Source organism: Psammomys obesus, unplaced genomic scaffold (assembly GCF_907164565.1).
Source record: "Psammomys obesus unplaced genomic scaffold, mPsaObe1.curated_primary_1811, whole genome shotgun sequence".
Classification (NCBI taxonomy): Eukaryota; Metazoa; Chordata; class Mammalia; order Rodentia; family Muridae; genus Psammomys; species Psammomys obesus.
Window position 1 is genome coordinate 17,949,417 of NW_026596051.1, and position 17,531 is coordinate 17,966,947.

A 17,531-nucleotide genomic window follows, 5' to 3' on the forward strand; every position below is an offset into this window, starting at 1 on the left:
CTCCTTTAAAAAAAATTATGTGTAAATACCTGCATGTTTGTGTGGATTTGTGCCATATATATGTCTGGTGTCCCTGGCAGCCAGAAGATGCTTCTTTTGGAACTGGAGTTACAGGTTATTTTTTGCCACCATGTGAGTTCTGGGAACTGAACCTGGGTCCTTAGCAAGAGCAGTAAGTGTGCTTAACTGCTGACCCATCTCTTTAGCCCTGATTTCTCCTTTTTTTTTTTTTTAAACATTTTTTAAAATAATTTATTATTTTATGTGCATTGGTGTGAGGATTTTAAATCCTTTAGAATTGGAGTTACAAACAGTTGTGAGCTGCCATGTGGATGCTGGGAATTGAACCTGGGTCCATTTGAGGAAGAGCAGACAGGGCTCTTAACCACTGAGCCATCTCTCCAGTCCCCCTGATTTCTCCTTTTTATTCAGCCTGGGACTCCAGCTTGCGGGATGGTATCATCTACCCTTAGGGTAGGTCTTTCTTGCTCAGTTTATTCTTTCTAGAAACACCTTCATAGAAACATCTAGAGATAAATTTCCATGGTGGTTCTAAATCCAGTCCAAACTGACAATGAAGATTAACTCACCCACTCTCACTGACATAAGGACCAAGATTAGCTTTACATTCTTGTAGAACTATTTAAATGTAACCCATAGAACTGCTCTCTGGTTCTGAGGGTACCATGTCAGTTCATAGGTCAGATGATATAAAGCATTATGAAACACTGTTGGTAAGTAGGTCACTAATCTTTATCTTTTCCCTAATTTCTCTAATCAGGCAGAATATGAAGTTACCATTGAAGAGGAACAAAGAGAATTTGGGCTATCCATCATACAGAGATTCTTCAAAGAGGTATGGTTTCTTCCTTTTAATAAAGATTTTTGTAAGTTACCTAAAGTGTGTGTTTCTGTTGTTTGTGTGTTTTTACTTTTTAGATAAAATATAATAAATGTATTAAAGCTTTTAATTTCTTACAGATGCTTCTCTTTTGTGTTTTGTAGATTAAGAAAAAAATAAGAAACCTTGTAGAAAATTCAAAGAATTTGTTTCCTCAAGTAGAACATAAAAAATTTTATTTGCCTAACTTGAATTAAAAGTAACATCTTTCCTAAAAGTTTTTATAAGTCTTAGTTTTTATTCCTTCTTTTAAAACATCAATTTATTTGTTTGTTTACTTTTATTTTAGTTAGATTCATCCATATTCACATAGCACAGATCTCTCTATATATAGCACTGGCTGACCTGGAATTTTATGTGCATACAGGCTAGCCTCAGATTCACAGGACTGCTGAGACTGCCTTGAGGACTGTTGCTGAGATTCAAGGAATGTGCCCCTATGCCTGACCAAATCCCTTATGTTTTAGTATCTTTACCTCAGAGACTGTTCTTATACATTTCTGTTAGTCTGTGTTGTTGGTTTTTTTTTGTTGTTGTTTGTTTGTTTGTTTGTTTTTTAGCACATCACAATCCTTTTTTAGGTTTCTGGGGGTTTGTTTTTGTTATTTTAAAAAATACTGAGTGTTTTGTTTGCATGTTTGTCTGTGCATCACACATGTGCTTGGTGCCCACAGAGGTCAGAGAATGACATTCAGTCTCAGTCATGGGACCAGACAGTTGTGAGCTGCAAAGTGGGTGCTGGGATTTGAACCTGGGTTCTCTGGAAAGCAGCCACTGAGTGCTCTTAACTGCTGATCCATCTCTCCAGCACCAGTTTTTATTTCTTTTGATTTGCTAGCTATGTCCCAACATGTTAGATTGTTCACTTGCCACAAAGAAAGGAATTTTAATGGTGAAAAGACAAGAAAGGATTTTAATAAAAATAGACATTCAGGCCATTTGTGTAATGACATGAATTTTAGGTTTAACTAGAGGAAGAACTGGGGCAGGGAGCAAGGGGCAAGGGGAATGTATAATGAAGTCATGCTATGATCTGGCTGGTTGATCATTGTCTCAGTTCTGGTATTATTGAATGACCTCAGACAAATTCTTACTACTTGAGGGGACATTCTATTTCCAGTGATGACTGCTCTTATTTAGGCGTGGGGCATCTTTTTTTTTTTTTTTTTTTTAATCATAGGGTAATATGTCAGAAAGGCTTGGCCATTCCTGCAAATCAGGTGACTGCAGGTTTAGGACAATGTTTGGGTCTTTTGGGATTCCTTCTGTGCACTAGACATTGGAAAAGTTGTTGGTAGAATACTCTTTCTGCTTTCATTCTTAAAGAGAGATGAGGCAAGCTAGGTATCAATGATTATCATGCCTATATGTAGAGTTAAACAGAATCTGAACCAAAGTAAAAGAGAGATACAAAATGAAGTAAAAAAATGCCAGGCTTTTATTGTGCTGTTAGTTACCTTTTGTTTTTGGAGGTTTTTAATTTTTTTTTTAAAATATGAGGAGTTTTGTTTGATACAAGGTCTTACTATGTAGCCCTATCTGTCCTGAAACTTGTTCTGTAGACCAGGCGGGCCTCAAACTCACAGAGATGTACCTGCCTGTGCCTCCCAAGTACTGGGATTAAAGATGTGTGCCACCAGCTGGGCAGTGATGGTGCACACTTTTAATTCCATTTCTTGGGAGGTAGAAGCAGGCAGATCTCCATGGGTTGGAGTCCAGCTTGGTTTACATAATGAGTTCTGTCCAGGCCAGCCAAGACTACATTCTGAAACCCTGTATCAAAAAATATCAAAAGAGAAGAAAAAGACACACAAAGTTTAAAGATACTATTTAGAGAAGGGCAAAAAGAGAATGTAGGAAGGGTCAAGGCAGTGCTCTAGACTAGCAGTTACAACCTGTGGGTTATGACCCCTGGGAGTCAATCAACCCCTTCGCAGGGTCATCGAAGACCACTGGAAATATTAGATATTTTACATTATGATTCATAACAGTAGCAAAATTACAGTTATGAAGTAACAACAAAAATGATTTTATGGTTGGAGGTCACCACAACATGAGGAACTGTGTTAAAGCCCACAAGCATTAGGAAGGTTGAGAACCATTGCTCTAGACAGGCATTAATCCATTCATGATGGCTCTATACTCATGTACTTAAAGATCCTAGATCCAAATATTATTAAAATGCCAGTGAAATAGTTATTTTTTAAAGCTTTATTTATTATATAGATGAGTGCTCTATCAACATGTATACATGCACACCAGAAGAGGGCATCAGATTCCAGTATAGATGGTTGGGAGCCACCATGTGGGAATTGAACTCAAAACCTCTGGAAGAGGTTAAGTGCCCTTAACTGCTGAGTCATCTGTCCAGCCTCCCAGTTAAATATTAATAGGAGTTTTGGAGAAATGAGATTGTTAATCTACAGCATTTAGTGAAAAATGTTTGTAAATGTCATTTTCCCCCTTTTCTTTTTTTTCATGTCTTTGTGTGTGTGTGTATATTGTATGTGTACATATATGTATTTTCTTGAGTGTAAGTGCACAGGTGTGCATGTGCATGTGGAGGCCTTATTCTAACCCCACCCCCAACACACACACACTGAGGCAGGGTTTCTTTTCGTAGCTCTTGCTGTGTTTGAATTCCATCTACAGATCAGGATGGTCTCAAACTCACAGAGATCTGCCTGCCTCTGCCTCTCCAGTGCTGGGACTAAAGGGTGTGCCATCACCACCTGGCATCTACCTTATATTTTTTTGAGTTATTATCAAAATGAGTGTTCATTATCTATTACCCAGGGTTTCCACATACTGAGATTAAGCCAAGTTTCATTTTTATAATTAGGTAGAATAACTAAAAACTAAGTAGGGTTTTTTGAGATTATAAAACTAGTATAGTGTGCTAAATCAAAGTAATATAATATACAATGTTAGTAGAATAAAATTATAAAACAGACAGAATGGATAATCTACATTCTTTTATAATAAAAGCATAAACCAAACTAGGATATTTTGTTTGCTTTTTGGTTTTCCAAGAGAGGCTTTCTCTCTGTAGCCCTGGCTGTCCTGGAACTTGCTCTGTTGACCAGGCTGGCCTTTAGGCGCAGAGATCTGCCTGCCTCTGTCTCCTGAGTGCTGGGATTAAAGGTGTGAGCCACCACCACCTGGCAAAACTAGGATTGGAATGGAACTTGTTCAGCTTGATAAAAGGCATCTGCAAAATGCAGTTAACATCCATCATCTTTAAATATGAAGGATTACATGTTCTCTTTAAGATTAGGAATAAGACAAGATAGTTTCTTCTTGCTTAAGCTGGTGAGATAGAGGTTTGACTCAAGTTCCTTGGTGTTGGCTCTAGCAAGGGCAGTTAGGTAGTGAAAAGAAGCAGATGTAGTTGCTAGAGAGGTAGCTCATCAGATAAGAGCATTGGTACTCTTTGAGCCACCTGGTTTGGATTCCTATACCCACACAGTGGCTAACAACCATCTGTCACTCCAGTTACAGAAGTGATAGAAGAGAGTTTGATGTCCTCTTCTGGTCTCCAAGAGCACCAGGAACACAGTTGTACACAGAGATATATGCTAGCAAATTACCTATACACATATAACTTAAAAATAAATTTAAAAGAAGGAGTGGAAGTATCTAGATTGGACAGGAATAAGTAAAACTATCTCGCTTTAGATGATTCGATCTTGTATATAGAAAATTCTAAGGGATCTACATATATATAAATAAGAGACATTATTAGAATGAACAAATGAGTTTGGCAAGGCTGATAGGTACTAGACTGTTATACAAAATTTTGTGGTAACTTTATATATTAGCAAGTAAAAACAAATTAAAATAATTCCATTTATATTTTCATTAAAAATGAATAAAATGTTTAGATTTAGCAGAATAAATACAACATTTGTATATTCTGCTGTGGAGTGCTGAAAAAAATTAAAGGATCATCTAAATGAGAAAACATCACATGTTCATGGATCAAAAGACTTAATATTGTTTACATGCTCATATTAAGCTAATTGTTATATGTTTTCAATATATTCACCATCAGATTATTCTGTTCCTTTTGTAGAAATCAGCAAACTTAGTTTAGAATGCATATGTATATTTAAAAAGCCCCAAATACTTGTTGTATTCCTGGGGGTGAAAAATTAAAGAATTCACACTTCTCGGGGCTGGAGAGATGGCTCAGCGGTTAAGAGCATTGCTGCTGTAATGAGGACCTGAGTTCAATTCCCAGCAACCACATGGTGACTCACAACCATCTATAATTGGATCTGATGCCCTCTCCTGTCATGTAGGAATACATGCAAATAGAGCACTCATATAAATACATAAATAAATCACTCTTTAAAAAAAAAAAAGAAGTCACACTTCTCAGGTACAAAGTTACAATAATCAAGACAACATGGTACTTGGGATAGGGTTAGATATACAGGTCAGTGGCGTAGACTAAGAATCAGAAGTAAACCAGTATGCTTACAGTCAATCAATTTATTGTAAAGCTATCAAGATCCCCCAGAATGAGAAGGCATAGTCTTTTCAACAAATGATGCTGGCACAAGTAGAAATCCACGTATTAAAAATGAAGTGGTACTCTTGTTTCACAACACAAGCAAAAAGTAAACTCCAAATGGATGTAGACCAAAGTAAAATAGCCAAAAGTATATAGCTTTTATTATTAGATATTCTAATACTCAAGCTATAAGGAACATTTATAACTTGTTAATAAGAACCCTGAAGTTTAAAAAAAAAATTCAAACTTAAGTGTTTGAGTATTTTGCCTATGTGTATGTCTCATGTGTACCTGGTGCACAACTTCAGAAGAGTGTTGGACCCCTTTGAACAGGAGTTATGAATGGTTGTCAGTCATCATGTGGGTTCTGGGAACCAAACTGGGTCCTGTGCAAGAGCAGCCAATGCTCTTTACTGCTGAGTCATCTCTTCAGCCCTAAAATTTTATTTTATGTGTGTAGGTATTTTGTCTGCATGTATATCTGTATACTACCTGTGTACATAGTACCTATGGAGGCCAGAAGAGGGTGTCAGAGCCCCTGGAACTAGAGTTATGAATGGCTGTGGGTTACCATATTGGTGCTGACAACTGAAGAACAACCAGTGCTCTTAACTACTGAGCCTTTTTTTCAGCCCTGATTTTTAAAAAAATAGCAAAGTTAAATGTATGGAAGAATAGGTTTATTGTTTTTTTTTTTATTATGATCCTCTTTCTATGCCCCAGACCTGTATATCTAAACCTATATAAGTACCACATTGTCTTGATTATTATAACTTTGTAGCTGAGAAGTATGAATTCCCTATATTTGCAAAATCTACATTTCTTTCCATCTACAAAAGTGTACTTTCCTGTTAGATACTATGTTTGAAGTGTTAAATTAGCAAGGCACTGAGTCATCTGGTAAATTTGCACCCATACTACCTGTTCTTAAAAATAATCCTTTGTCAGCTGGGAGTGGTAGTGCACGCCTGTAATCCCAGAATTTAAGGCAGAGGCGGGCGGATCTCTGTGAGTTTGAGGCCAGCCTGGTCTACAGAGCGAGTCCAAGACAGCCAAGAGAAACCCTTTCTTGAAAAACCAAAAAAGAAAAAAAAATATTTTCCTTTCTATGAGAATTAATATAAAGTTTTGATTACATTGAAAAAAACATCTCTACTTAGAGTTAATTGTTTAACAGTATTAACAGAATCAATTTGCTATGTAATTTTAGAAAGTTGAGACCTTGCTAGGTGTGCTGGCATGTGCCTTTGATCCCAATATTTACAAGGGAGAGGCAGGGAGTTCTAGGCTAGCCTTTTCTACATAGAAAGACCCTGTCTCAAAATAAGAGACTGGAGAGATGGCTCAAAGGTAAGAACACTAGCTCCTTTTCCAGAGGATCTAGGTTTTGTTTTAAGTACCCACATGGTGGCTCACAGCTCCCTGTAATTCAGTTCTAGGGAATCCGAAGCCACTTTTTTGACTGCACAGGAACCAGGCACATATGTGATGCACAGACATATATGCAGGCAAAACACCTACACACACAGGTGTACACACTTACACACACTCCTATGAAGGTAGAATAGGATTGTTTAAATACTGGCTTTGTGAACTAAGAAAACATTGTCTTCTGTTATCTCTATTTCCTAGTATAATGTGTATTTGTTGAATAAAGGAGCAAGCAAACTCCTTTTCAAAAAATAATGAAAGGAGTGGACTCATCTTATTCCTATGTCCTGGTACATGGGAAGAAACTAGGTTTGAGGGTCTTGCAAAATGTTGTAGCACTTACTGTGGTACACCAGGAAGATTTGTGACTTCTTAAGCCTATGTCCTCATCTATCATGGTTATTCTGAGGTTCAGTGAGATATTAAAGTGCCTCAAATCTATTAGATAACTTTGGGGGGGGTTGCTTTTATTGAGGGGGTTGTTTTTCAAGACAAGGTTTCTCTGTGTAATAGCCCTGGCTGTCCTGGACTCACTTTGTAAACCAGGTTGTCCTCAAACTCTTAGAAATCCACCTGCCTCTGCCTCCTGAGCGCGGGAATTAAAGATGTGTGCCACCATGCCTGGCTTTATTAGATAACTTAAATCATTATAGATTATAGCAACAAATCATTATGGGTTACAGTAATACTGCAGTAATACTACAGTAATTTTCACCTGTGGGTTTTCTCTTAGTTATATACATTGATCAGTACTTCAACTTCTTTAATGAATTAATTAGCTGTTTTGATTTACAGAAAATAAAAAGTTTTGGTATTAGCTGTATTCTGCACAGCCAGAAGTCAGTCTATAATTTATGGACTTTAATTATAAATTAAATATAATGTGGATTCTTTTTTCTAAATCTAGACCATGATTTTCTCATGTGTTTCCTTTTCCCAGAATCTCTCGCATAAGTTAATGTTGTTGTTGTTGTTGTTTTTATTTTTTAAGTAGGAAACTGGGACTCAGGGACACTGTCAGTGAGAATGTAAAATGGTAGACCCATTTTAGAGGGGAGTTTCATAGTGAATATCAGTGTTTAAAATGTGTGTATTTGAGACTGGAAAGATGGCTTAAAAGTTGAAAGCACTGGATGCTCTGCCAGAGGACTCTGGTTTGGTTCTGAGCACACACGTGGCAGCTCATAGCAGTCTCTTATTCCAGTTTCAGAGGTCTTCTAGTCTCTGAGACCACTGCACACACATAGTACACAGATATAGAGGCAGGCAAAACACCCAAACAAAATAAATAAAAGAATAAAATGTTTAACTTTTTCATGTGTATGTTTTTTTTTATTTAATACTTCTATTTTGTTGTTGTTGTTGTTTGAGTTTTCAAGACAGGGTTTCTCTGAGTAGCCCTGGCTGTTCTGGAACTCATGTTGTAGACCAGGCTAGCCTCAAACATAGAGATCCATCTGCCTGTCCTTCTTGACGGCTGGGAAAAAAGGTGTGCACTACCACTGCCTGGCATAGTATTTAAGAACCAAAGTATATGGGAACCAGATGGCTAGAAGTATTGGTGGTAATGGTGTTTGCAGTAGGAAAATTGGTAAATAGAATGTTTAGTCAGTACCTGCTTACAAAAGGAATATATATATATATACACATACATATTTTCCTGTTTATGTGAAGGTGAAATATTTGTTTCTGAAAAAATATCTGTGTGTTTTAAATTTTTTAACTATTATTTTAAAAATATAAGATGAAATTTATATTAACTAGTTTGTGTTTTTATTTTGTTTTGTTTTGTTTTTCTGAGACAGGGTCTCTATACAAGCCCTGGCAGTCCTAGAACTCACTCTGTAAACTGTACTGCCCTTGAACTCTTGCCTCTGCTTTCTGGGATTAAAGACATGTGCCACCATGCCCAGAAACCATTTCTTCTTAAATATAATATTTTTATTATTTGAGAATTTCATTCATGTATACAATGTATTCTGATAATATTTCCTTCCCATTCTTTCCTCTAATTCTTTCCAGGTCCAACCCTCACATTTTGTCTCTTCCTAAATTTATGTCTTCTTTTTAAAAAATAATCCATTGAGTCCAGTTTCTGCTGCCTATAAACTCAAGGGTATGGGACCACCCATTGGAGCATGATTGACTTATCAGGGGCCATACCCTTAATAAAAACTGTCTTCTTTGGAAGCCATTAGAAGCCATCAACTGTCAATAGCTCCTGCATTGTTGACTGACTTGATCCTGTGAAGGTTTTGTAATAGGCAACCACAGCTACTATGAGTTCATGAATATAGTAAGTAGCCTTGTTGTGTCTAGAAGATAGCATTTTGATACAGTCCTTCCCAACCTGTAGCCTTGTAATTTTTCTGTCTTCTCTCCCAAATAGATTATCTGAGCCTTGTGGGCAAGGAACGTGGTTGTCCCATTATGGCTGAGGATTCCATAGACATTTATTCTTTATGTTTTGAGCAATTGTGATTTTCTGTATTAACCACCAACCACTGCACAAAGAAAATTCTTTAGGGTGGACTAAAATCTTTACTGATCTACGGGTATAGAGATACAAATTTAGAGGGCAGTTTGCTACTATGTCCATTTAACAAAATAGTAATAGTTTGTTTACCCCTGGGGCCTATGGACTTTCTGATCATGTGTTTTGGGCCAGATTCACAGTAGTCCGCATGATTTTTCCCCCATGGCATTGGTGTTAAAATCCACCCAGAAAGTGGTTTATTATTCCTCTAACATTTTGCCACCCATGAGCATACCTCACAATGCTATCAATTATTGTAGCTCACAGGGTTCACAGCTGGCTAAGACTGTTGATGACTTTTCTTCCCGAGAAATTTACATAGCACCTTCTGGCACTATGAAAGCAAATCAGCCAGGTCAAATTTTCCTGGTCAGTACCAACTTGATTTTTCCATGTGCTGTGACCAGAATGTATGGTGTTTGTTTCTAAGTGTATACTTCAGTAATGTTAAATATATTTACACTGTTATGTAAACACTCTCTAGAACCTTTTTATCTTGCAAAAATAAAGCACTGACATCATCAGTCTGATCTCCTTTCTCCCCCACACATATCAACTACTTTTCTACTTTTTAACATTTTCAGATTAACTACCCACATATATATCCATAAGTGACATTCATTCTTTTATTTTGTCCAGTATAATATCCTTAATGATCATCTATGTTGTAGAATTAGAATGAGTCAAATTTTCTAATTTTTAAAAATTAGTTAATTTTGCAGTGTTAGGAATTGAACTCAAGGCAAATATTATGCGATTCAACTGTGTCTGTAGCCCAAGAATGCCTTCTTAAAGGGTGTTTCTTGAGCTGGAGTAGTGGCTCACTGTAGTAGTGGAGCACTGGCTGTCTTCCAGACGACCTGAGGTCAATTCTCAGTGCCTACATGATAGCTCACAACTGTCTGTAACTCCAGCTTTCGGGAACTTGATGTCCTCTTCTGATTTCTGTTGGCACTACACACATGTGGTACCCATACATGTAAGCAACACACACATGTACACACACAGTTATGATTATTAGTGTTTTCTCCTTTTATGTCTATCCAGCCATCTATTCATGGACATGCGCTGTTTTTCATGCTAGGCTTGTGCAGTGCTGGGGACTAAACCCATTTGTACGCTAGACATACTCTACCTATCAGCCATGTCTATTCTTTTGTCAAAAAGAGCGATGAGGCGGTAAATCTGGGTGTGCAGATTCCTCTTTGAGATTCTGTTTTCTGTTCTGCACATGTTTTGAGTTTATAAGAACATTTCTGGAAAGCAGAGGAAACTGAATGCTGGAAAGTGTTCTGGGGTGGTATTTTGACTTAGTATTTAATGTACTTTAGCCAGGCGCAATGGTACACACCTTTAATTCCAGCACTCAGGAGGCAGAGGCAGGGGGATTGCTGTGAGTTCGAGGCCAGCCTGGTCTACAGAGCAAATCCAAGACAGTCAAGGTTGCACAGAGAAACCCTGTCTCGGGAAACAAAACAAAGCAATTTATAGTAGACATTACATTTTTGTATGATTAGTAAACTATGAAAACACTAATTGTTATATATTTGGTTTATACAATATTCAGAAGTCAGAAGTCTTCTTACCACAGATACCTCCAGCTGTTATGAGACACTGTAAATGGAATCTGAATCATAATTCTTCCCCTACAAAAGTTTTTGAGGGATGCAGTAGGTAAGTGGTCAGTGCTCAGCCTTGCATGTATTATGGGTGTTTGGGTTTGTTGGGACAGGTTTGAAATAGCCCAGGTTGGGTCAAAATCACTCTATAAGTTAAGTTTGCCTTTAGTTTCTGATCCTTCTGTCCCTACTTTACATAGTTCTAGAAGGTAAAAGCATGTGTCTTGTTCTACATGTGCTTGTGTACATATTATCTATTGGTAACCCCAAGACAGGATGACAGAAAGTTTTCTTTTGTTTTGTTTATTTTATATGAATTGTGTTCTTATCTGTATAGTTTTGCAATTAAAATGATCCCTTTCAGTAATTTTGTGTAGAAAGGATTAAGCAAAGAGTAATGATCACATATACATAAGTTGTACTGAAGAGGGTCATGGTGTCAAGCCCCAATATCATAGCATTCCTGTAACAACTCTGGGCTATTTGGCTATTTTTCCTCTGTTTTTCAAATGCTTGTGTGAAGAAGAGTCTAAAAATATTTTTCTAGACCTAAGCATTTGCTGAAAGTATTTTTTCCTCTGGATTTTTGCAGTATGGACAGCGAAGTTCTTAAGCAGAACATTTTGACTAAATTCAGCTTCTTTATGAACATGGGAAGAAAGTAGTTTCCAGGTAATCTGGTAATAAGGAGGTGCTGTTTTGTGGTTCTGTGGATAGTCACTTATCTCACAGAAAGGAAACTAAGGCCCAGAGAAATGTGGAAAAGCTTATCTTGAGCTCTTAGTATATTTAAGTGACATTTTCATTGTGGTTTTAAAGCTTCCTCTGATCAGATATGGTATTACATGCCTGTACCTCTTACATGCCCAGAAGCTGACAATCAAGAATACTGACTGGGTATACCTGTAAGGGATTTTCCTTAATTAAATCATTTGAAATGGGGATACTCAAACCAAATCCAGACCTTTTGAGGTGGGAAGATCTGTGGTCCTCCTTGATCCTGGAGTTGTGTTGGTCAGTGGTCCTCAGGAACAAGGGGAGCAGAACTAATCAACTGATGGGCATATCCAGGGTGGGTGAATGTCGTTGGCTGAAGAGCTAAGTTATTGGGATGCCTCATTAACATGAAGAGACATTCCAGGAATCCTAGGTGCCTGCTGAATTGGTTCCACTGGGAGAAAGGGAGTTGGACCTGTAATTTTCCTAAGGACTATTCTCAGGCACAGGGTGTGGGGATCTGGGCTCCTCGAGGTAGAGAAGAGGAAGCCTCACTGACCAAGGGAATCCAAGTCCTCCATTTTGCACTGAGCTCAGGGCTTTCCAGTAATGGCAGACTTTGACCTTAGCAGCAGGGTTTGTTTCCCTGACAAAGATCCACCTTAAATCTGGGTCATACCTTCTGGCCTATGTAAAGGACATTCCATTTCTGTAAAATTTTTTATATGTTCACTGATAACACTAGAATCTATGGACTTCCATAAGGCAAATTCTGTATACTGAATTGTGTATAAAGGTCAACTTCACAGTAAATGCCTCTTAAGTATGAAACAACTGTCAATATTCTTGCATGATATATGTATATAAATAATTGTAAAAAAATCTTTTCTAGAATTATCTATAACTATTTGAGTGGAACACCATTTGAAGAATACCAAGCCAGTCCATACTTTTGCCGATTTTTACAATGGAAATGGCTGGAAAGGTAGGATTTAATTTAATATTAAATAAAAAATAATAACTTCTCACAATGCATACTATTTGATGTTTTTTTTTTTTTTTTTTTTTTTTTTACCTGTCACAGTACTACTGGAAATCTTGAGTTGTGTGTATTATTTTACATAGAAATCTTTAATAGGCAGAATATTATAAAATTTCTCCCATTTTAGTGGATCCTGTTCTTTCTCATGAAAATGGTATTTAACATTCATGGTACATAGTTAGAAAATAAAGCATTTTGGTTTTATAAGCCTCTGTTCAAATTCTTGCTAGCTATGTGGCATTAGGCAAGTGACTTAACCACTGTGAGGTATAGATTCTTTTTCTGTTCAGAGATATTTATATCACTGTCTTTGTTAGGGTTTCTATTGCTGTGAAGAGACACCATGACCATTGCACCTCTTTTCTTTTTTTAAAGATTTATATATTTGTTATGTATACAATGTTCTGTCTGCATGTACACCTGCATGCCAGAAGAGGTCACCAGATCTCATTATAGATGGTTATGAACCACCATTGCTGGGAATTGAACTCAAGACCTCTGGAAGAACAATCAGTGCTCTTAACCTCTGAGCCATCTCTCCAGCCCCTCCCCCCACTTAATTGGAGCTAGCTTACAGTTCAGAGATTTAGTCCATTATCATCATGGTATCACAAAGGCAGTCATGGTACTGGAGAGGTAGCTGAGAGTCCTACATTGGGATTGGCAGGCAGTAGGAAGACAGAGTGACCCTGGGCTTGGCTTTGGCTTTTGAAACCTCAAAGCCCACCCTCAATGACACAATTTCTCTAACAAGAGCACACCTTCTCATACCTGGTCACACCTTCTAATAGTGCCACTCTCTATGAGCCTATGGAGGCCATTTTCATTCATACTCCTACAGTACTCTATGCTGCTTGACTCTATGCTTGCAAGATGCATGTACAATGCTTAGCCCAGTGTTTAGTGCACAAAAGAAGTGCTACAAAACCTTCAGCTGCTATTAGTACTATTTTGATTACTATTTCTAAAATGTTCACTAATAGTTTGACATACATCTCCTCCCCCTCCCCCTGCCTCATTTTTGAGATGAGGTTTCATTATGTAGTCTGGCTGGTCTGGAACAGATCTGCTTGCCTCTGCTTCCTGAGTACTGGGGTTAAAGGTATGTACCACCATGCTCAGCTCTCTCTCTCTCACACATACACACTTTTTTTTTTTTTTTTTCCGAGAGGTTACATTTTAGGTACTTAAAGGAAAGTGTGCTATGTTTATGTAGTTTTCCTCAGTAGCCTTTTGACAGTTTGGAAAGTATACCAAAGATTGTTCCATGAAAAAAAGAAATTCCATGAGCTGTAAACATGCATATTTCTTAGGGCTACTTACATACTTATCTTAGGATAATTAAGCTGTTTAGTATTTTGTGTCAGTGTCTTTAATAAATTTTAAATGTGCTTGTTTCTGAGTGAAACGTTGAGAGCTGTAAGTCCTGAGCATAAATGCCTTGGTCTCAGGCACTGTTTCAGGCAATATGGGCCAACAGGACTAATACCAGCTCTAGGTAGGCTTTTTTATTTTAAAATAACAGTGCAGGACTAGAGAGATAGCTTAGTGGTTAACAGCACTAGCTGCTCTTGCAGAGGACCTTGGTTTGATTCCCAGCACCCACTTGGCAACTCACCACTGTTCTTAATTCCTGTTCCAGATTATCTAAGACCCTCATGCAGGTAAAATCAAATATACATAAAAAATAAAAATATATTTTTTAATTTTTTAATTTTAATTTTTATTAATTACACTTTATAAAATTAAAAATTTTAAAAAATACAGTGTGAGATCTGAAACTTTTTTTTAAATTGTTTAGGCGGCCAGTAACAAAGAACACGTTCAGACAATACAGAGTTCTAGGAAAAGGCGGATTTGGAGAGGTGAGTTACCTGTACCAGTGACAGCAGTAATTCTGTTAGAAGTAGCTGGTCATCCACACATGACATCAGGTAACTTGTCAACTTTGCCAGTACACATGTCTCCTTATTATGCATTTTGAGAATAGTTTCAGGCAACTTGAAATGAAGGTGCATCTTTGAGCAAAACGTACTTTGCTTTAAGATTTAAAACAACAGCAAACCTCTCTTTGTGACTTCACTATCCACTTTCCATTCTGACAGAACCTATGTTTTTCATGTTTGTTGTTCAAGTTAGGCAGTGTGTCGAGACTGAAAAATTTATGAAATTTCTGTTATTCAGGACTAGCTCTAAAATTTATGTTGCATAGAATAGAATACTAATTATTTTTAAAGAGATGAAGTCTCACTAGCTTATCTAAGTTAGCCCTGCTAAACTCCTGGGTTCAAGAGCTCCTGTTGCCTCAGCAAGCTGGAACCATAAATGCATGCCATTTATCTAACCACAGGACATTGTTACAGATGCTTACTTAACTGTGTTTGGACATTGTCTCAGTTTTCTTTCTGTTGCTATGATAAAAAACTCTGACCAAAAGGACCTTATGGAGGAAAGGGTTTTGTTTGTCTTACACTTTCAGGTCTCAGACTGTCATCAAGAAAGGCCACAGCATGAATTCAAGCAGGAATTTGAAGCAGCAGCATGGATGGATACTGCTTACTGGCTTCTTTCCTCTGGGTCATGTTCAGCCAGCTTTCTTCTACAACCCAGGCCTACCTGCCCAGGGTTAGGACTGCCTATAGTGACTGGGTCCTCCACCATAATTAACAATCAGAAAGATAACCCACAGACATGCTTCAGGGCAATCTGATGGAGGCTGTTCCTCAATTGAATTTTCCTATTCTAAGCTCCAGATTATGTCAAGTTGGTGATAAAAGCTAATCAGTATAGATATAGGTGTACCTTATACCTACATTAAAAGGTGTTCAGGGCCTTTTGTGATGGTGTATGCCTATAATTGGGAAGCTGAGTTAGGAAGATAGCAAGTTCTAGGTGAGCCTAGATTACATAGTGAGACCCTCTCTGAGAATTTTTTTTTTCAGATATAGAACATGGTATAACCCTAGCCTTATATGTGCAAGGCCTTTTGTATAACCTCTAACATCTTTTTAAAAAGTATTTTAAAATGTGTGAATTTAGTTGGGCTTGCTGATACAGATCTTTAATCCCAGCACTTAGGAGGCAGAGACAGGCAGATCTCTTAAGTTTGAGGTCATTCTGGTCTACAAAGTCTAGGACAGCCAAGGCTACTCAGAGAAAGCCTGTGTTGAAAAACAAACAAACAAACAAACAAAAAAGTGTGTTTATGAGGGGTAGGTTTTAAATATGATGGCTGTCCTGGATAGAGATCACTTGTAACAGCTAGACAGAGGATAACACACAGTTCTGTTGTGATAATTTAGATAATTAATGTTAATTGCCCCATTAATTATCTGGAGTGATCATATTCAGTGTATGCATTTCCAAGTCATCATGAGACCAGCAAGTCATTGGGAACTAACACTTTTTAAAATCAGAAGCAGGTTACACTGCCTAGATGTGATTTCAATTATACATGTTCTTGAATTCTACTTTAACACAAAAGCAGAATCTACCAGCATTGTCTCAAAATTAATTTAGGAAGCCAACTCCAGAGTTATTGTGCTCAAGTGAGCTCTGTCAGCCATTTGCATGTTGAGGTAAAGAAAGTGAGTCAGAACTACCATCACTTCCTGTTGGAGGTGTACCCCTGACACACCTGGAGACTTGTATAACCTATAGGTTTGTATTTGGCTAATTTACCCAACGCTGCTGTAAGACCTTCATGGGGATGGTCTAAAAAGAACCATTCTTCTGTGGAATGTGTCCTAGACCAGAGACTCATCTCTCTTCAGCTCATGCTGTTGTTCTTGATCTCCACATACAAGGCTTGAGATTTTGTTAAAGAACAGAGGAAAAGAAGTTTTAGGGAGCTGGGTCTCATGTTTTTTTTTTTTTTTAAATAGATTTATTTATTTATTATACAGTATTCTGTCTGCATATATACCTATACACCAGAAGAGGACACCAGATCTCATCATAGATGGTTGTGAGCCACTATGTGGTTCCTTGGAATTGAACTCAGGACATCTGGAAGAATAGCCAGTGCTCTTAACCTCTGAGCCATCTCTCTAGCCTCTGGGTCTCATGTTTATAATAAATGAAATTCTAATTATAATCATATATGATTTAAGATTGGTTCAGTGGGATCTCCTGAGCATTTTAATTATTATGAAAGACTTGATACAGAGTATATTTGGATACATTTACTTGGGGTTTCAAGCATGATTAGAAGAATGAATTAACTGTGATAGCTCTTTGTAGACTTTTTGTGGCTATGTTGGGCTCTAAGTCAAGGCCCAGAGGACAGTACACAAGCTGCTTCTACTCTGAGTGTCTGTCAGAGCCTTACTGAGTCAGTCAGTCAGGGACAGTTGCATTTTCCCTCCAGTCCAAGTTCCTAGTGTTAACACCTGCCTATGCCAGTGAGCTTAAAGGGCAATCATAATTTACTTATTTTACCACTAGTAATTCTCTTGATTATGCTTTAAGTTCTATAAAGTCAATCTCCAGCTTCCTAAAGCAAGAGCAGAAGAGAGCATTTGGGTGCAATTCTTGTTCCAAAGGTAGCATAGTGTGGTGTACTGAAGAGCTGTTTAAGCCCAAGATCAAGTCCTGCTTGTCATTTCCAGTTGTGTGATCTTAACTTGATATCTTGACTTCATCTATAGCAGGAGAGTGATAGACCCTGCTATAGCTTCCTGAGTATATGGAACCAGTGTGTTTAGCCTTGAACTTTTCTATTTTATTTTATTTTATTTTATTTTATTTTATTTTATTTTATTTTA

General features: G+C 37.5%; 1 protein-coding gene across 5 annotated transcripts in view; it reads left to right on the forward strand.

Annotated features, from left to right (window-relative positions):
• Positions 1 to 17,531, forward strand: part of Grk4 (G protein-coupled receptor kinase 4) — a 63,645-nt gene that overhangs the window by 13,065 nt on the left and 33,049 nt on the right. For 4 of the 5 annotated variants that reach the window (XM_055624099.1, XM_055624101.1, XM_055624100.1 and 1 more), the window contains 4 exons: positions 782 to 856; positions 10,955 to 11,061; positions 12,616 to 12,708; positions 14,567 to 14,630. In XM_055624099.1, coding sequence (XP_055480074.1) covers positions 782 to 856; positions 10,955 to 11,061; positions 12,616 to 12,708; positions 14,567 to 14,630 — 339 coding nt within the window. Of the gene's footprint in view, positions 1 to 781; positions 857 to 10,954; positions 11,062 to 11,609; positions 11,679 to 12,615; positions 12,709 to 14,566; positions 14,631 to 17,531 lie in introns of those variants that run through there. The other variant, XM_055624104.1, reaches the window with a different exon arrangement.